The sequence below is a fragment of the Schistocerca gregaria genome, chromosome 3 (assembly GCF_023897955.1).
Source record: "Schistocerca gregaria isolate iqSchGreg1 chromosome 3, iqSchGreg1.2, whole genome shotgun sequence".
NCBI lineage: Eukaryota > Metazoa > Arthropoda > Insecta > Orthoptera > Acrididae > Schistocerca > Schistocerca gregaria.
In genome coordinates, this window is record NC_064922.1 from 582,689,940 (window position 1) to 582,711,954 (window position 22,015).

At 38.1% G+C, this 22,015-nt stretch overlaps 2 protein-coding genes across 4 annotated transcripts in view; one reads left to right on the forward strand and one right to left on the reverse strand.

Annotated features, from left to right (window-relative positions):
• Positions 1-9,887, reverse strand: part of LOC126354575 (tetratricopeptide repeat protein 17) — a 303,403-nt gene extending 293,516 nt beyond the window's left edge. For 2 of the 3 annotated variants that reach the window (XM_050004319.1, XM_050004320.1), the window contains exons 1-2: positions 9,702-9,834; positions 9,238-9,503 (exon numbers count right to left, since the gene is read on the reverse strand). In XM_050004319.1, the coding sequence (XP_049860276.1) occupies positions 9,238-9,503; positions 9,702-9,809 (374 nt within the window). In that variant the 5' untranslated portion in view covers positions 9,810-9,834. Of the gene's footprint in view, positions 1-9,237; positions 9,504-9,701 lie in introns of all 3 variants that reach the window. The other variant, XR_007565351.1, reaches the window with a different exon arrangement.
• A 159-nt stretch (positions 9,888-10,046) lies between these two features.
• The window catches only part of LOC126354576 (soma ferritin-like), a 51,560-nt gene continuing 39,591 nt past the window's right edge, over positions 10,047-22,015 (forward strand). Inside the window, exon 1 of the mRNA XM_050004321.1 lies at positions 10,047-10,246. Coding sequence (XP_049860278.1) covers positions 10,142-10,246 — 105 coding nt within the window. The 5' untranslated portion in view covers positions 10,047-10,141. The remainder of the gene's footprint in view (positions 10,247-22,015) is intronic.

A 22,015-nucleotide genomic window follows, 5' to 3' on the forward strand; every position in this document is an offset into this window, starting at 1 on the left:
GCCACCACAGTCAAGAACTTAGTGCTCAAAAGAGGTAAACTGACTTCTAATAAAGTTCTTGCTGTGAAACTGATTAACAAATACCAGTGCACGTCCTGTCAACCACTTATGATCGACCCCACTATGAAGAACAGGGTGAAAAAAAAAAAAAAATCAAAGAAGCCTAAGTTGAAATCTAATTGCATCAGTCATTATAACAAAGGAATGGGTGGAGTTGATACATACAGCCAACACTTAGCATTACATCCTCTTAATTACATCCTCTCATGAGAAGATATGTGAAGTGATATAAAATTATATATTTTCACATGTTAGACATGGAAATTCTCAATGCAAGTGTAGAACACTGTATGATGATCTCCAGTAAAAGAAGAATGACTTTCACAGATTTTCATCTCAAGCTGGCAGAACAAATTCCAAAAAACATCCTGATTATGGGATTCACAGACGCCCAAGCCAAGGAACAAATCTATTAAGACTACAAGGAGGGTACTGGGGACATTTTCCCCACAAAAATTACGCCAACTGACAAAAAAGCAGCACCATCTACAAGGTGTAAGGTCTGTTACAAAGAGGACAGCATGGAGAATCCTGCTTTGAGAGAGAATGAAATATTTGCCTACATGTGAACAAGCATTTTAAGCTTTACCACACTTAGACAAACTATGTAGGATCTTATTTCACAGTGTAACATAGAAATACAACAGACTGCTCTAATACAGCTTACAGTACGTTGCTGTAAAAATGAGGAAATTCACTGAGAAATATGTGTACTTCTGTGTAACAATGTCAATAAAAGAACTGTATGCCAATTTGTTAATGGGTTGCAGTGGGGCACCACATCAAATGCTTTTTAGAAATCTATGAATATGGAATTTGCCTGTTGTCCTTCAGCCATAGTTCACAGGACATCATCTGAGAAAAGGGCAAGCCGAGTTTCGCATGAATGATTAAACTGTGCTCAGAATAAAATTCTACCAGGCAGTTTCCCCTTTCATACCCCTCACCAAGTCAATGTTATTCTGTTTTTCCTTCTCATCTGTTCCTAGTACTGGATTCCAGGCCCTCATCATAATTAAATTTTTATCTCCTTTTACCATCGGAATAATTTCTTTTGTCTCATACCACATTTTTGGCACTACAGAAGTGCCGGATTTCACCCATCTGCTTTGACCCATGATGCCATCAATATGGCAGTAACGGCTACTTCCAGCATATACAAAATGACAACAATGATGTCACTAAAGACACATGCCCACAAATGTGAACAAAAATAAAAATAACACAATAACATCTCCCTTCAAAAATAAAATGAAACTAATGGGACAACTGCAGAAAATTGGGGGGTTTAGGGTGGGGACAAGCTAAATGTACAACAATGAAAAAAAACACCGCACCATCCCAAAACATCCCAAATTAAGTTACAGCATTCTCTACACCAATAAGACCACAGGAATCACACATTTTCCTTGACCTATATAGCTCAACCATAGTTATCAATAACAAAAAACTAACACCTACAACTTCAAAAAGTGGAACCAAACATTCACAACTCAAAAACCCAAAACCCATATTCACTCCATCAGTTAAAACACAAACAACCTACAATAAATATACAACACACAAAATATCACAATTACTATACAATAAAACCAAAACAAAAAATTACTTACAAACAAAAGCCGGCAGTACAATGTAGGCATGCGCACATAAACACACACACACAATGCCATGCCACAAACATGAAAACTAACATACTCAGCAATAAGACCAAACTTCTGCAGAAACTGAATGACAGACATCATATCATCACCCATCTCAGAACATCATGATACACTGTCATATCCACACCTAACGAAAAAGCAATTTAAAGACTTCTTTACACACAACGAACACCAAACTAACCAGATCTAACAAATCTGTCAAACACATAAACAAGAAAGAACCTTAATCACTCACTGAAGACATTTCCACAACCCATGTTACCGCACCAACTACTTAAACTCAAAACCACATTAGCATGATGACAACAAAAACTCAAAAGAACCTAGTCCGCAAGTTGAGCTCAGCACACCCACATCCACATCCAAAACCAGAGGGCACCATCAAGTACAACAACACGACATCTACAAACACAATCTACTAAAAAACTCCACACCATAATGAGGTCACACACACCACACCATTACATCACGGATCAAAGCAGACTGGTGGAATCGGACGCTTCCGCTGACCCACATTTTCCAATCTCTTCATGATCTGCAGAGCTAGTAGACACACAAACTTGAACTATTGTGATGTCTACTTGGCTAGTGTGATGCATTCACTATACTTCTCATAATAACTTATCACTATACTTCTCATAATAACTTACCAGAATTCCTTTTTTTTTTCTTATTCATTATTACACTTTGTCCTGCATTACCCATAATTGAATCAGCTTAAGTAACCTTGTAATTACCTGACGAGAAGACATTTCATTCCTGCCACTGCATGTCACTATTTTGCATCATATGTAACTTCACAACCTACTCATTTACCTATTCTAATACTCTACCCAACCAACCGATTAAGGGATCTAACATTCCATCATCCAACCATCAGAACAACAGTTTTGTTTCACCTAATGACAACATCCTCCTGAGCAGTCTCCACTCAGAGATCCAAATAGAGGACCATTTTACCACTGGAATATTATATCCACAAGGAAGTCATTATCATTAATCTGACAGAAGAGAGGCCATGTTGGCTGATGCAACAAGTTCAGATCAATCAGTCAGAATGTTGCCTTTGCTAGTACTGACAAGTTGCTGCCCCTGTTCATGAATCATCTTCGTCTAATTTCACCACAGATGCCCCTCTGACGTGGTTGCACCTCTATCTGTATTGTAGAGGCAAACAAGGCACCTCGCCCCAGTTAGTCCATGGTTGGTGGTGGTAAGGAGAGGGGGGGGGGGGGGGGGGGGAGAGAGACTGTTGATATACCTCCTCATAAATTCATGTTTCTCTTATTTTATTGTTGTGGTCATTATGCAACATGTATCCAGAAGGAATAAACATCGCTCTTCTACTTACTGTACTTCATTATTCATCATTCGGTTTTGCATCTTGTTTAGTAGCCATGCTTGCAGGCAAAATTACTGGATATAAGGTCTGCCTGTTATGTACAAACATTTTTTTTCCCCAGCCATTTGCATAACAGACAAATCCTATATCCAGTAATACACCATTTAATTTTACAGTGTGAAGTGGTATGAAAGAGTACCGTTAAATCATTTATTTTCACCAGAAAAAAAAGCATTGCTTTCTGAAATATTGCTCCTTTCTCAAATCAAACCGTCTAACAAGACAGTGTGTATTAACCATTATATGGCAATTTACATGGTGTAGTTAATAACTTTGCAAAAAAGGTAATCACAGATTACGCAAAATAATTGACTAAATATATGTAAATCCTGGACAACAACATGGAGAATGGGCTGTTAGAAATCGAGCACACAACCTTCACATAAGGATTTAATATATTATGCTCAAGACTGGTGAGCTGGGGTTCATTTGGATATGAAGAAGTTCATTTGTCAGCTCAAAATGCATAAGAAAATATTTCACTGATATGAACTACTTGTGATCTACATTTATTCTTGCTTTTGCTCAAGCTCTCTATATCTAAACAGACCAAATATTGAATTTGTGCTCAAATCAGCAACACAAATCCCGACAAATCTACCACCAAGTGTTAGTGAACTGTTCACTGTCAATGCAGTTTTAATCGGAAAGAGAAGGTCATACACGAAAAAGAGACAAAAGTCTGTTTTGAGGACTCATGAGTATCTCAAAGGGTACGAAACACTGAACCAGTAAATATTACTATACAAACTTTTAATTCGCTGAAGTGTTCAGTACTACTTTGGTAATTCACCAACAAACTATCACCCTATAGCCTTAACTTTGACTTCAACCTAAGTTACAGATCAGTATCACATCACATCTACAACTTTGTATTCACATTTATTGTCCTCACCAACTCATAATAAAACTGCCTGCTTCCTACCACACTTAGACTTCAGGATTTTCTACAGATCATTTTGTCAACACAAACTACATTTCACAAAATTAACATATGCAAAAGAATTCTTGTCAATGTTTGTTCTCTTTCTATTTGCACACATATGATGTAGAACCACAACCACCATTGGCAACAGCAGCACAGTCACCAGCGGCAGCAGAATCCCCAGAATCATTATCATCAGAAACACAGGCAACAAGAAAAGAATCAACACCAATAATGGAAATCACAACATCAACACTGGCAGAAGTAATATGAGCCACTCATCCCCTTAACAAGACAAGAAGTTCACCACCATGCCATCTAAAGGAGCAGTGAACACTGGAAAACCCATCAAATGGTCATATACTGATGAAGAAGAAAGCAGAAGTTCCATTCCATCTCAATGATTTTTTGCTGAAGGGCTACAGAAAAACCACAGTAAGATAAGTACAAGTGTAATGTTCTTACATACTAATGTGCAGTCTCTTAAGAATAAACTTAATGAACTACAATATTGGCTGGAAAACTTAAACAGCACTGTGATTTCAATAAATGAACACTGGCTTAGCAATGATGAACTAAAATTAAGTGTACCATTTGGATATGAATTGGCAAGCAGCTACTGTAGAACAAGTATTAAACATGGTTGTGTATCTGTATATCTTAAAAAGAGTGTGAACCTAATCTATGAAGTTAAAGATGTAAGTGGACTGTGCATATGAGATGGAATCCAAAATTTTTGGGACTGGTGCTGCCATCTAGAGACTAGGAGTAGTAGATCTTTGCACTACTAGGTGGCGAGAGCTGCGTATCTGCCGAGTCAGTGTGTGGAGTGGCATTCAGCTGGGAGGACGTGTTGTGTGTCCACAGTGATTTCTGCAATACTCTGTGTTTGGTGTACGGCGATTTTACAATGGATCTGCAAACACAACAGCACATTTGTATCAAATCCTGTGTGAATCTCAGGGAAAGTGATACAAAGACCCTTGTAATGATTCAACAAATGTTTGGGAGGCAGAGCATGAGCCATACACGTGTGTGCGAGTGACAAGTTGCATGCTCGGTTCAGGGCCAGCCGTACAGATGTCGCAGATGAGGCTCACACTGGAAGGCCCGTTAGCCACACAACGCCAGACATTGTTGCCAAACTTCAACAATTGGTTTGTGCGAATCGACGTTGAACCATTCGAGACCTTGTGGATGAAGTGGGTATTGGTTACAGGCATGTCATTGAATGTTGGCTGATGAATTGGGCATGCATCGTGTCGCTGCAAGAGTTGTGCCAAGGATCTTGACTGCCAATCAGAAGGCACAGTGTGTTGAAGTGTGCACAGACCTTCATCAGACTGCATCTGATGATCCAACCTCCTTGTCACAGGTTATCACCAGTGACGAGAGGTGGATTTATAGTTATGACCCAGAGAGAAAGCAACAATTGGCCCAGTGGAAGCGCCTGGGTTCTCCGAGACCCAAAAAAGTGAGACAGGTGAAGAGCAAAGTGAAGAGCATGGTCATCATTTTCTTTGATACCAAGGGAATTGTGCACAAAGAATTCATCCCACCCACCCAAACAGTGAATTCCACATACTACTGTGATGATTTGCAGTGGCTCTGTAAAAACATCGCGACAATGCACCCTGTCACATGTCCTTGCTCACCAGGACCTTTTTAGCAAAAAACAACATGGCAGTTGTACCACACCCACCATACGCGCCAGATTTGGCACCTTGCGACTTTGCACTATTCCCAAAACTGAAACTCAAGTTGAAACGCCATTGGTAGAGAGGATTCAAGAAGCATCGTTGGTGGTGATAAACACCCTCAAAGAACAGGACTTCCAGAAAACTTTTGACCAGTGGCAGAAGTTCTGGGACCAGTGTACGTGCGGATGGGAACTGCTTTGAGGGTGATGGTGACCATTAGTCCAAATGTAAGGTTTTCAACAGATGGTAGCACCAGTCCCAAAAATTTTGGATAACACATCGTAGATGCAAAATTTAAAGCTGCAGCCATAATGTTGCCAAACCAGGAAATTTTAAAAGCTTCAGTATACTGCCCCCCAAAACATAATGAAGACCAGTTTATGGAGCTTCTGGAGAACCTGATACTGTTGCTACTTGAATACAAAAATTACAGAATACTAATATTTTGTGATACCAAGGTAGACATTAGGTTTAAGAATAGAAAGGTTGATCACTTGCTAAATACATTAAGATCCCTTAACTTCAGTTGCGTAAATGACAAAACCACAAGACAGGAAGCATGTCTAGATAACATAATGTGCAATTTTCATCTACACAAAACAGAATACAACACAATCAAGTTAGGCATTTCAGATCATGAGGGACTATGGCTCTGAAAAACTCTTAACAGTAAAGCAACTGAAACTTCCACAGACTGTAGAAAAACTACAAGACCAATTAATGAATCAATGCTAAACAAGTTGATAAGTAAATTGAATTTAATAAAATGGCATAAAATAATAAACACTGCAAATGCAAATGAATCAACTAACAAATTTCTAGAACTGTTAACTGAAAATTTTGAAGCATGTTGTCCTAAACGATGCAAGAAAATATCAAAGCAAAATCATTACACCAAACCCCACATCTAAGTACAATAAGGATCATAATAGGTCCAAGCACAATGATGCTGACAAGGAAATGTACATGGAAGTGAAAAAGATTTACAGGTCTGAAATCAAGGCAGATAAGTGGAAAGCAAATGATACATATATACTGAATTCAGTAAATAAATGCAAAGCTGCATGGGAAATTATTAAAACAGAAACTAACTGTGAAGATAAAGATACCAGTCCTCAATCGGATAACAGCTTAATGGAGTGTGAGTAAGGCAGAGCCACTGTTGCCAGAAATGAACATAAGCAGACACACAGCTTTCACTGGACTTGTGTAACTGAGAAGATGGTCAATGAATCAATAGCTAAGCTCAGTAATTCTAGAGCAGAGGATTACTATGGTCTCTCAAATTATGTTATTAAATATATCAGAAATCAAACTGTAATCCATTGACTAAAATAACCAACAAAATTTTAAATGAAGGTAATTATCTGGAATGTTTAAAAATATCTGTAGTTTAACCAGCACATAAGAACGAAGATACAGCATCGCCAGACAACTATCGACCAATATCACTTATATCCATAATATCAAAAATAATAAAATACTGCATGCATAAACAGATGAGTTAATATTTTGAACATAATGATATACTTAGCTCGGCATAGTATGGTTTCAGATCCAGCCTTTCTACAGTCAAAGCAGTTGAGAGCATGGTAGTAAAAATATACAATTGTTTTGAAAATAAAGATATTATCTGTGCAACACTGTTGGACCTCAGGAAAGCTTTTGATATGATGTCCCACAATATTCTCGTTAAAAAAAAGTTATTTTTAAAAAATAAATAAGAAGAAGAAGAAAAATACTCTAGCACTATGGAGTGAGAGAGAATGACCTATGCCTAATGCAGTCATACTTGGGACAATAGAAAACAGTTAGTTACGGTAAATAATCAAATGTCAGCATGTCTTCCAATTGTAAAGGGTATATCTCAAGGATCTGTTCTTGGACCTTTCCTTTTCATTATTTATAAAAATGATTTGCCTGCAGTTGTATCATGTGATGCAGTGCTATATGCTGATGACACAACACTCATCACATGTGATACCAATCTCGAAAATGTGCAACACAGCATGGCAGTGGCAATGGAGGGGTGCACTACTTGGTTTGAGACAAATGTACTGCAAAAGACTGATAATAAAACTGAAGCTATTGTATTCAATCTGAATGCTCCCAGTCATGATAACAAAACAGTAAAATTATTAGGATTTTATATAGATCAAAAGCTCAGCTGGGATATCCACACAGGGAAGATATGTGGCAAATTGGCACGTGCCATTTATCTGCTGTACAAGCTGAGGAGCAGTGTCAGTAAAGAACTTCTGTTATATGCACATTTTGCATTCTTCCATTCGCACTGATTTATGGAATACTATTATGAGACAATTCTGTCAGCTCAAAATTGGTGTTTAAATGGCAAAAGAAAACCACAAGGTGCATAGCAGAACTTAGCCCATTGGAATCATGTCAAGATTATTTTAAGAAACTAAATATAATGACAGTGCCTAGCCTGTATATTTACAACTGCCTTGTCTTTGTTAAAGAGAATCTGAGTAAATTTGACTTAAGGAGAACAGTTCATGACCCTAACATAAGAAGTGGACATACAATTAATATACCATATGCTAGGCTTGCAAAGACACATAACAGCTACAAATATCTTGGTCCTATCTACTTCAATAAATTAGCTACCTGAAAATGCCTACACAGTGCCAGTAAATAAATTTAAAATTAGTCTATTGAGGTGGATCAAAAGTAAAGAAATTTACTCTGCTCAAGAGTTCCTTGAGCACAGTATGTGACAAATGACCCCATTTTCCTTATGAGAATGAACTATACATTAACTGCACACCATACATATACCACACTGTGCAACTTTTTTTTATTACTGTTTCATGTACTTATTGTTAATTATAAGTTTGATTATTTATTTGCCATTCACTGAACTATATAGTTCATTTATCTTGTAACAGATCAATTAGGAAACTTCTTGTTGTTATTGACATTTGCACAAATACCATGGTATAAAACAGTTTTATTTGTAAACACATCATAGTTGATTTATGAAACAAAGCAACATCTGGTACTGGTAGATTTGGAAGTCCACAAAAATTTACAGATTTGTACAACATATAGCAACTATCGTATGTTAAAATTTGAAATCTTGCCATTTTTTAAATAAGTCCAACAATTAAAAAATCCTGCAAGTAACATTAAAGTTTTCTCGATAATGTATCGGTGTCAAAATCTAAAAAATAGACATTTTAAATATCGTGTTTGTTACTTATGTTTTGTAACTTAATAAAGCAAACTGTGTAAAGAGAAAAATTTATCGTCAGCCAATGTTAAGAACAGTCTACGAATTTGTTTTTTCGATATTACATATGTAATGCTTCACTACAGTTTTGTAGTGAAGAATATTAAGGCTGACTGTTGTTATTTTCGCAGCGCTGCTATATTAGCGTACCCTTACAACCTACAATTCGAAACACGTAAATGGGTCACGAGGAGTCATTTAGATAACTCGGTAAGAGAACCATAACTTCTTACCTTATTCTTTCTTTAAGGTCTCCTAATGCACTGTCATATAAGTCTGTATCTGTTAAACGACGGCCAGCACGAATACAATCACTATCTTCAGAGTAAAAGCGCGTCTCAATGTCAGTTGCTCCCTCAAGGCTCGCCCAGTGTCTGTCAATTGCCGCTTTTCGGGAAATTAAATCATGATGTAGGTGATCAATTGCTCGCACTCTACTCTCTTGTTCTAGCAGAGCGAAAAGGTCATATGGCCGTCGCAAATGGAATGCTGAATCAAGCTTAAAGAAAAAAAATTGTGTTAGCTGAAATGCATTTACAGTTACAGTCAGATATTTTATTACCGTATATCAGCACACCAACAACACAAGTAGCATTGTGTTTGGAATCTGTAGAACTGTCTGTATTTTGCAATATTTAATAATATATAAACCACTGTGTGAAACTTGACTTCTTGAACGAGGTTATTTTAGATATACCTGGGCCTGTATACGTCCATTTTCGGTCACTACCCAGTGAGTGACTGCGAAACAGCGTGTAAATACACTGTAAATTACGACCAACAATTTCAAGCCAACCTCAACCATTTTAAAATGAGTAGTTCAGCAAACACATTGTATTGTCACCTGCCCGATTTGTTTATTTACTTTTCCAGAAACCAATACAAGCAGTGGGGAGGAAATTTGTCAGGTTTGCCAACATTCGCATCACATGCAGTACCCACGATGCTGCGGTACTGTCAAATTGTTCCAGTTCAGAGACAGCTTGTCTATATAGCATAACTTAAAACTTTTCAGGTTTGATACACAATATCTCTGAGTATTACAGTTGACACTTTGACGCTTGGGAGCCCACAGGCAAGTGACGGATCAAAGTAGCTCTCTGATTAGCAGATACCGAATAATATTTCTGCTAGAAAATGACAGAGAGTCAAGTTCGTCAGAATTTTCACAAAGATAGTGAAGATGCCATTAATAAACAAATAAATATGGAACTTTATGCAAGCTATGTGTATTTGTCAATGGTTAGTACAGAGATCAGGTAATTCGTATATTATAACTACTTTTTTAGGAAACGGTTTTAACAGGGAATGACTTATGACATTTGTAGTTGCAGAATCTTGTCCGAAAGACTGCAGCATGAGTCAAACGTACAATTACAGTTATACCCCTAGCGCGTAATGCATAATGTATACGTATAATTTTACAAAACTGCATGGTGCGTTAAGGAAATCACAAACTTTACAGAAGCGCAGTTACAATAACAGTTAACATGGGTTTCATGGGCACATGAAAGGTTTGTGCACTAAGCACTATAGTGCGCTAACGTCCAACTTCCAATTAGTGTGCAAAAATTATCAAGTACGCCAAGCTATAATCCAGAGGTAAACAGGTCCTGTTGATTGTACATAACAATCTGTTTTTAGCAAGCCAACTTCGAATAGCTATTATTATTTGTATTTAATTTGGCGAATCGTACAGTTTTGTGGTGCCAGTGCTGCAAAAGTTTACTACTTATGGAAGTACCAACATTCCTATATTTTACCTGTTAAATCACTTGGTGCCAGACAATTAAAAGGCTTTTCTTCGGCATCATCATTTACTTGCCATGAATTAAAGCTGAAAGTTTTTATGGTGTCAGACTTACACTAAGTGAGGCTGCATAAAATTACGCCAGTTTACACATTTTAATAAACCAGTAATGAATAGTTTTATGATTATCCTCTGCCTGTTCTGTCTAGTGCTTTCCCTTAAAAGTGAAGGTATCTTAGCAAGGTGGATACTGATAGGCATAATCCGTATCACTTCAGGAGGTGGTTACCTTCATAGTCTTGGATGTTATTGAATTTAGCATTTGTTAAAATTCAGGAGTAAGTAAGAAACATGTATTTTCTTGTTTTCTCCAAAAAAATCTTGCCCCAAGATACAGGCCTCCAAAGATGATACCGTGAACACCATTTTAAAGATGTGAATTTCAGATTTTTTTTTTAAATGCTGTATCTCTTTATCAGTTCTAGATATTTTATTGAAGTTTTTTTTTTTATTTGTGAAATAATTGCTTTATGATGCAATGGTATCCTCCATTTGGACATATTTGTCAAAGGTCTTTTACTGTTGCCTTTTGAATTTATTTTTATAATTGAGAGAAAAAAATTTTTTATAAAAAATGCCAATTCAGAACAGTTAGATTTTTTTCTGTTGATTAGTACCATGTGATACTAAATTCTTTGCACAGAGAGCTTCCACTTTTAAGTTGGACAGGTTTTATTTATTTATTTTTTCCCCGAAGAATGATGTAGGTCTCCACTGAAGTTGTTTTTTACAAAATTCTTTCTTACAATATTTATTTCTGTTGTCTTTGTTGCAGTTATTTCATATCACTTTCTTTGTTGCAGTTATTTCTTTTCACTTTCATTTTTGCTAATATTTCTTACATTTTGTTGTACAAACATCAAAAAAGTTCTTCATCGACTTGGGTCTGAGAGTTCTGGAACCTGTACAGGAAATTGGAATAGAGATCAGCATGAACATCATTTCCACCCTTTTTATTGCTTATGAAAATCACACATTGCATGTTGTACCACCATACTGCAAGACCTTGAGAGGTGGTGGTCCAGATTGCTGTACACACCGGTACCTCTAATACCCAGTATCACATCCTTTTGCATTGGTGCATGCCTGTATTCATTGTGGCATACTATCCACAGTTCATCAAGGCACTTTTGGTCTACATTGTCCCATTCCTCAACGACGATTCGATGTAGATCCCTCAGAGTGTTTGGTGTGTCACGTCATCCATAAACAGCCCATTTCAGTCTATCCCAGGCATGCTTGATAGGGTTCATGTCTGGAGAATATACGGGTCATTCTAGTCAAGCAGTTTTATTATCCTGAAGAAAGTCATTCGAAACATGTGTATTATGGAGGTGAGAATTGTTGCCCGTGAAGATGAATGCTTTGCAAATATGCTGCCAATACGGTTGCACTATCAGTCAGAGGATGGCATTCGTGTATCATACAGCTATTATGGTGCCTTCCATGACCACCAGTGACATACACTGGCCCCACATAATGCCACCCCAAAACAGCAGGAAACCTCCGCCTTGTTGCACTCACTGGACAGTGTGTTTTAATTCTGTTCAGCCTGACTGGGTTACCTCCAAACACATCTCTGACGATTGTCTGGATGAAGGCATATGCGACACTCATCGGTGAAGAGAACATGATGCCAATACTGAGCGGTCCAGTCAGCATGTTGTTGGGCCCATCTGCATGGTGCTTCTTGCTGTCATGGTTGCAAAGATGGACCTCGTCATTGACATCAGGAGTGAAGTTGTGCATCATGTAGCCTATTGTACACAGCTTGAGACATAACACGACACCCTGTGGCTGCACGAAAGCATTATTCAACATGGTGACATTATTGTTGGGGTTGCTCTGAGTCATCAATAGGTAGTGGCAATCCACTGCAGTAGTAGCCCTTGGGTTGCCTGAGTGAGGCATGTCATCGACAGTTCATGTCTCTCTGTATCTCCTCCATCTCCGAACAACATTGCTTTGGTTCACTCTGAGACACCTGGACACTTCCCTTGTTGAAAGCTCATCCTGGCACTGAGTGACAATGTGGATCCAATTTTACTGCAGTATTGACCATATAGGCATGGTTGAACTACAGACCACAAGAGATGTGTATCTCCTTCCAGGTGGAATGACTGGAACTGATCAGCTGTCGGACCCCCACCGACAAATAGGTGCTGCTCATGCATGGTTGTTTGCATCTTTAGGTGGGTTTAGTGATATCTCTGAACAGTCAAAGGGACCATGTCTGTGATACAATACACACAGTCAACATCTATCCTCAGGAGTTCTGGAAACTGGACCGATGCAAAACATTTTTGATGTGTATAGTTTGTCAATTTCTTTGTCGTGGTTGTTCATTGCAGGTTTCTGTATTGTAGTTGTTCAGTGCTAATTTGTTTAATATTAAACCTGAGACCTCCGAGTGAGTTCTGTGTTTTCATGAAGAATTGGGCAGTTGACACAGTTACAGTGTGTTTTGGGAAAAGGGCTGTTTGAAATGTCTTCTGACTAGGGCCACAGGAGAGTTAAGTGTGCTGACTATTTGCATATCCATAAGAGTGATATATAAAGCAAACAATAAAACACTTTGTTCAGGTTGGGAATAAGTGTTCTCATTTGAAGACTCAGTATCAAAGTGAAGATGTTTCCAGTGACAACTTATTGAGTTGTAAATGTTTTGACAGAATAACGATGACAATAGTATATGAACAAGGTAAAGCCTCCCATGGTGCAGATTTTGTATCAATAGACGAAGAATTAAACACCCTGAATCAGTCAATTACAAATGTAGATGTTAGTCCTGTTAAGAAATTGTGGTCATTGAAGTCGTCATAAGTTCTATGCATCAAGAAAGCACAGAGATATTACTAAAGCTATACGCTGCAGGAAAACTGACCACACTCTTCAAAGTAGAAATTGCATCTTTAGAAGAAAATGAACCAAAGCACTCTTGCACCTCTTGCCAGGAATTTTTCACGAATATCAATTCAGCTGTTGAATATTGTGCATTCTACAGTGAAAAGGTGCAAGTTATAACTGTTATTCCAGAGATGTTTTCAAACAAAAAAATTTTGAACGATGTTCCATCAGTATCAGAGTACATGCTAGACAAATCAAGAAATGTGAGGTCTGTAAAAGGAGTCTTTGGAAGATCAGATCTCTATTATGGTCATCCTGTAGAAGCAGCTCAAATTTAAATAGTGCAGTCATTTTATCTGGAAGATAAATGGGACTGTTCTTGCCAAAGTGCCAACAAAAAAGACATTATAACTGTAACAGTTGAAGGTCAACAAGTTGTGAAAGTGAAGAGGTACATGACAAACAGTATTAAAGATTTTTTGCAGTTTATAGGAGCAACTATACAACTTCACATATTGGAAGCTCAAAATTTTAGCAATATGACATAAGTGGGTAGTTCCACGCACACCTAGAGATGTCTCTTTGTGTGTCTACTGCACGAATTTTGAACTTTGTGTGGTAACTTTGAAGAACTTACTGGAGAACGTGACATATGACACCTTGGTTTGCCGTGTGAAGTCATTAGTAGTCTGTGACATAAAGCAAGAGACTTGTTTGTTTCAAGAATGTGGTGACTGCCCTGGAAAGGGAGGACTGTCTTTACAGGCACTTGCCCTGGAAAACATAGCAGATAACTATGCAGAAATTACACATGTGACATGGGAGGAAAATAAACTAATTAAGAAAACTTGCCTTTGACAGTTTCATTGATGAACTTGGTAAATAGGCAGTGAAAGCAGTGACACACCAGCATCTGAAGAAATTGCAACGACAACACATTGCAGAAGTGAAAGGTTGTGTACAGGCTGAAGAACTATATTTAGTGCTCCACTGTGATTTTGCTGAGAACTGGAGTGTAATTCTTCCCCAAGAAGTACAAGGGTACTATTGGAGTAATGACCAGGTTTCAATATTTATAGGAGTGACATATTTTCAAAACAAGACCACAAATGTTGCGGTTGTAAGTGATGAAACAGGACACGAATCAGCACATGCTTTGCTAGCAATGCACAAAATTCTTAAACTGCAAACAGGAGCAGAGATCATCATTATTTCTGATGGTGCTCCTAGTCATTTTAAAAATAGTTACCAGCTGTTTGAATTGAGTAAGTCACTTATGCCAGCTGACTGGGTATACAGTGCTGCTGCTGCTCATGGGATGGGCCCCTATGATGGTGTAGGAGGCCTGCTGAAGCACCAAGTTACAAAACCTAATCTTTCCAGGCCAAATACGGCTGTGATTCAGAATGCTAAGTATTTTACAAGAGTCATGAAATCTTATACATCCACAGCTATCATTCTTTTGTCCAAAGAGGAGATTGATGAATTCTGTGAGCAGAAAAAAGAAGAATGGTCCAAACAAACTACTCCTGTGAAAGGAATTCAGAAGACACATTTTTGGACTCGGTGATGGGCGAACTCATATTGCACACACTTTAAAGAGCAAGAAAGAAGAAATTTTGTTCATTCGGCCAACACCTCAGAAACAGCAGGATAACATTTAGATTCACAACCTGAGAAGGAGGATGTTTGTGGCATGTGTGTATGACTGACTGGTGGATTGGAGAGATTATAGACACCAGTTATGAGTTAAACAAAACTGTAGTGAAATTTCTGCTACCACATGGACCGCCTCCTGGATATAGGTTTCCGGATGGACAGCAACAATGCACACAGGATGCTCATTTCCTGTTCACAATGTTTTGGCGATTGTAAGTGCTCCAGTTCCTATTGATTCAACAGGAAGGCATCACTCTGTATCGAGGGAAGATACTGAAGCAGTGGAACACATTTTTAGATCATTGACTGGCTAATTTCAGTACAAAACAGAGTGTACAGAAGTTATATAAACTGAAACCTTTAAGTCTTCGGACCTTTCACGTACATTTTGGAGCCGTTTAAAATGTTTGAAAAATGAGTTTCTTACTCATCTTTTAAAACTAAAATTATGTTAAATGAGACTAGGTTTTGATTTTTATGTGCCTGTTGTGTGATAATAAAACAGGTTTAATGCATGGCAAAAATTTCAATTGTTTATTAAACCTGTTCAACCTAAAAGTGGAAGCTCTCCTTTTCAGGAATGTAGAACTATAAAATTTTATGGATTGGAATTTTTGAAAAAAAAAAAGAAAAAAAAGAAAACCCATAAATTATAAAGCAAGTTCAGAATGACATTGTAAAAGAAGTTTGACAGATAACCCAAATGGAGGCTTTCTTTGTAATCATAAAGCAATTATCTTTCAAATAAAAACAAACGAAATATCTAGAACTGTTCTGGAGATACAGCATTTTAAAAGTTTTCCAAAATTTACATCTTCAAAATGTTATGTGCAGTGTCATCTTTGGAGGGCTGTATCTCGGAGCAGAATTTTTTTGGAGAAAACAAAAATATATGTCCATTCCTTACGGAGTCCTCCATTTTAACATATGCTAAATTCAATAACATCCGAGATCATGAAGGTAAGATTTGAATTGATCTGGACTATGCCATTAGTGTTATTGATAGCATTATATTGATTCCTGTAATGATAACTATAAAACGTATGGCTGAGCACATAGGCAACAACTCAAATATTACAAAACCTAAGAAACTCATCGTCTGCAGTGTTTAGTATTGGCATTCTGGAATCATAGTGAGATACTAATCCAGACAACTTGTGATGATAAATATTGATTAGCCTCATTTTTACTAAGGCAAAAGTAGTTTCTATAAAACATTGTATTCCTTGCTGAGATAATGTTTCATCTATGAACACAGAATTCTGGTATCCAGTCTTCAGAAAAATCATCCACAGTGCTTTGAAGTTCAATAAAGAATTATATACATACAATAGTGTTATAAATTTCCAAAGCTATTTTAACGCAGTATAGCTGGAATTTGTTGCAGTAGGAATGCAGATAACTTGTCAGTTTTTTTCTAGGAAATCTATCCTATGTTGCGCAGGTGTGTTGTAATATTCCATTCTTCCAACAACCATAGTGTATAGTGTTATCCAGCTGAGTGAGGTGATCATGATAGGGACTGAACTTCATCCACAAGATTTGACCAGGAATAAAGACATGTCAGTTGCACATGTACACATCATCTTGAACTTGACAGAGTGCACCAGATAAGGGTAAAGGGAATCCAAAATGTGTTTTTATCCATGCGGGAACAAACTCGCTTCGAAGCAAGAGCAAAAAAGAAATCTTAAACCAAACAAGGAACCTTAGCTGAATGGTCAGAAGCCCCTACATGATTTCCAGAACAATAATCACAGGAGATCGGTGAGTGACAATGATGTGCAGAAAATAAACAGCATTATTAAAGAGCACTGCAAGGAATTAGTAGTAGTTTTCATTGACCCAACAAATTTCTAAGTGTGAAGTGTCTTGCCAAAGATGGTCTACATCTGAAAGGGTTAGGCTCAAAAATGTTTAGTTAGATATTCCCAGATACTTGCAGACAATAAAAATAGTAAACAAATAATTAATGATATGGTGAAAAAACGTGGGTAGAAATAAGGCAAAACCATTATCCGGCAAAAAATGTGCTGTAGCCTATAAGTAATAGTCAAAGTAGATATGTTATGCAGTGGAATATAAGTGGCTTAAACACGGATGCTTCAAGCAACAAAAGCTTCAAAATAGATGAATTGTAAATCATTCTGTTAGAATGTGCAAATACTAGTGTTGTTTAGATGAGTGTTGGTTTACTGATGACACAGTTAAAATTTTGAACAAAATGGGGTATTTCAGGTTAGCAGGTAGCTTTTGCGGAAGAAACAAGTCAAGTCATGTGGAGGCTCATGTATACTTCTTCATAGCGATGTACATTATGAAACCAGAAAACGTTTTATTAATTGAAATGAAGAATGTGTGTTTAAGAAATGTTGTACAGGAATAATGGACTTACCAGTAAATGTAATGCTAGTCTCAATATATAGAATCCCTGGGAGATCAACAACAGAACTAGTAATGCTAGTCTCAATATATAGAATCCCTGGGAGATCAACAACAGAACTATTCCGAGTTTCGAAATGTGCTTGATGATCTCTGTAGAGAAAAAAGCAAAATAATTCCATTAGCTGCTGATTTTAATATTGATGTCACATGTAATAATTTCTGTGCTTAGATTCGCTGACTTGGTAAAGCAACATGGTTTCAAACTGAATTTCTGTGAGTCTACCAGATACAATGGACAATCAGCAACCTTTACTGACAGTGCTTTAACTTTTTATGTATATGAATTTGTGTGTAAATTTTGCCTACATTTCAGTGAATTGTTCATTGTGTTGCAACTGAGAGACAGGAACATTTCAAGTGTGAAAACCCATAAGAGATGGAACTTCAGCAAAAAAAAACTCGTTAATATTTAGTAGTAAGCTAAAAGAGGGGGAAAATGGCATTTTGATCATTGCAACTGAAGTGAGAAAACTGTGAAAAATTCCTAAATGGTTTTCATGGTGTCTTTAATGAAACATTTCTATCTAGACTCTGCAACAATAAAGTGACTAATTAATATGGATCACTTAGGGCATAAAAATTACCAGTGTAAGGGAAAAGCAACTGCACAGAGAATTAAAATATAATAGAGATATTGATTTCATTGAATATTTGACTCTTTAAAATTAAATTAAAGTTGTCAAGGCAGCAAAACAGGTCACAGATAACAGGCTAATTTTAAACTGTAAAAATATCACAAAAGGCTGTGTGATCAGTCATTAAATATGAGTTACGTGTTGAAGCCTGTAACCAAGAAACTTCAAAAATTAACATTGAAGGAAACACTATCGTAAGCCCAACTCAAATACTGGAGAACTTTAGTGAATTCTTTCTAGATATAGAAAAGTCTGACATAAATGTAACAGATTATCACAACAAAGTAAATCTCTTTGGCCTAAATGAAAACTCTGAACACCTTACAAAATTTTCAAAAGTTTCTGTGGAGGATGGAGAAAATGCAACCCTGGTGTTAAAAAAACAAAAACTCTATAGGTTTGATGTATTATATCCACTGAAGTTATTTAAGCAGTAAACAAAATTGCAAAATCACTAGTGAAAATAACAAATCAATGATTTGAAGAGGGCTCTTTCTCAGAGGTACTGAAATATGGCGAAGTCAAACCACTTTTTGGGAGCAAGAGAGGTAATGGGAAGTTACCATCCTGTCTCAGTTCAAGTCATATCTAAAATATTTGAAATAATTTGCTGTTAATCAAATCCAAAACGTTATTGCAAAATATTCTGTTATTCTAAACAATCAGTTTGGTTTTCAGCAAGGGAGAAACACCATAGATGCAGTGAAACAACTCCTTTTATACCATTGACGAATTTCTACTTAAAAACTGTCAGTTCAAAAAGAATTAAATTAGTTGCATAAGTAGGACAAAATATGGGCTCATTAATGTTAACTCCAATCATGTATACATATCTGTAAACTGACTCATTCCAGATCATTTCGATAAAAGAAGGCTCGTTCAAATGATCTGTGCTACAAGTGACTTTCCATAAAGAAGAACAAATAATTGTAGATGTAGTTTCTATAACTTTCTCAGACTAATTGATAGAAAATTTATATTTTGGGTGCAGGCTAAATGATGTAGTATACAGACAGACAATTACCAGTACTTATCAGTAAACCTGAGAAAAAAGATGGCTGTCCTCATTGCATCATACTTATCAAACGACTAATTACAGTTTTTGCAGATGAAGGGGGTACTCAGAACCAGCATTTTGAATAGTTGGTGCAGTTTGTCAGCAATCACTGTGGAGTAGTTGCACTAACAAGGAAAGCCAAGTGTTGCATCTCTCCTCTATACTCTCCAAATTGCCAGAAAATTTGTAGTGTACAATGTAAGCATGGTCTGGCAGGGGCCTTGCCACTCTTTGGTGGGTTCGTGCTTGGCAACCACAGGGCCCCAGCCTTTGCAGCATCTTCTCACTTCCATGCTGTATGTCTGTCCTCTTGCTGTTCTTTTCCATCCTTTGAGGAAAATGTTTGGGATGCTTTTGGGAATGTATTCTGCATGTTCAGTAGCCTGCCATTAGAACAGTCCCTCTCCTTTTCTTTCTTCCTTATTTGGCATTTAAGGTTCCTGCCTGTGTGTTACTGAATGCCGGCCCATGCATCTGATGCATAACAGGTGACTGGGTAATGTGTAATTCACAGCCCTGAGTCAACAGGGTTCACATGTACCTCAACAGGGTTCTCACACACTTCCAGTACAGACCAGACCCAGGGAGGGGTGATTTCCTGAGCTGCTACCTTACCAAATTGCCAACTGGTCCACCTGTCACGTTTTTGGGAGGTGTGAAGCATTACCTAATGCTGCCCCCAGCAATGAACCAATCATCATCTTCACAGTCAATGTCTACTAAAGTAAATGGTATGAGGCTAGTGAATCCCACACCCTCCTGGCTGTACCATGATTCCTCGTAGTTTCATTTACTGAGTACGGTTGGCCTTTTGCTTTTATTATACAGAAAGGTGTTGATGCAGTTGCTGGCCCTGTGAAATTCTGGTCTCATTTACACAATGGAGCTTCACTCTCTGATTCTCATGCACAATAACTGCTTGCAGCTTTGCTTCTCCATGGCTATACTGTTCGTGTTGAGGCTCATCAAATGCTGAATTATTCCCATGACGTTATTTACACTAGGCTGCTCGATGGTCTGACAGAGGCAGAAATCCAAACGTACCTCTCTGATCAGGGCATCATTGCAGGCCATTGGGTGATGGAAAAGGTAGAGGCTTTCTTAGTGCCCACATGCACTCTTTTTCTCACTTTCAATAGAATGGTAATTCCATCAGAGATCAAAGAAGGCTATGAAGTTATCACAGTCTGACCGTACATTCTGAACTCGATTCCCTGCTACCAGTGTCATTGTTACAACTACACTCATATGTCCTTTCAACATCCAGCCGAATGTGTAGCTTGTGGTTGGGATGCTCACAAGGATGATTGTCCACCTACTCCTACCTGCTGCAGCAGTTGCAATGGCGACCACGCAGCCTCTTCCTGAGATAGTCCCAGTATCTTGATGTGTGGGCTGTTCAGGAGACTGGGTGAAGGAAAAAATGCCTTATCCTCACAAATTGTTGGGTTGTCAGAAACCCTACATTCTACCATCCAGCACTTGGTGCTGTTCTTCCTATATTTCGCTCCATGAAGGACATGGCCATGCAGACATGCGACCTCAAATTCAGCACCACAGTTGTAAAATTGCCTAATTTTTGGTAGCATCCCCATCTCTCCTCCAGCTGCCCAACAAACCACCAGACTTTCACCTCACGGGGTGAAGTTATCTTCTACACACCCAGGAGGCTTGAAAAGACAGAAGGAATACTCATGCGAAGACTTTTTACATCACTCCAACCAACAAACATCTGAGTATTCCTCTGCCAGAGACAAAACAAAGGCAAATGGTCTTCTCCTTCACTTGCTTGGAGATTGTCTTCAGTGGTACTGCCATGTGATATGCTCACCCAGGTGACCTCCATGTCACTGGTGTGCACTGCCAACCATTGTTCTGTCCTGCACTTCGCAGACCGATGGAGGGAGAATGCTGACACTACTGTAGATCTCGTGGAGCATCATCCTCCAGCCTCTGCGCCCTGTAACAGTAAATCTTTGAAGGTTTACACTTGGCAACCATCGAGGTGACACCCCTTCATTTTTTCCCTTCCCCCCTCTCCTGGTCATGACACTCTACCAAAGTAAAGTTCGTGGCCTTAGGTCTTGGAATCACAGCATCCACTTACTCTCTGCCTCAAGGAAACAAAATTGCATCCTCACGACTGCTCTAACCCTTTCATTTCTATCCAGTCCGTGTTGACCTCCCCAAGGACAGCTTTCCATCTCATGGGGAAGTCATGCTGATCATCCAGGGTGATGTTCAAAGTCAAACCATCTCTGTGACTGCTTGCCTTCAAGCTGCTGCAGTTTGCATTTTTCTTCCTCCCTTCACCTTTTCCTTGTACCATTTACATCCCTACATCATTTGGTGTGAGCAAGGCAGACATCCTCCACCTTATTGGGCAACTCCCTCACCACTTTTTGGTGCTGGGTGACTTTAATGCGCACCATCCCATTTGGGTTTGCCCCAGCATCTGTCTGAGAGATACCCACATGGCTGGCCTTCTCAATCTACTTAATCTCATTTGTCTTAACACAGTAGAACCCACATTCCTTTCTCACTCCACGCACACCTGT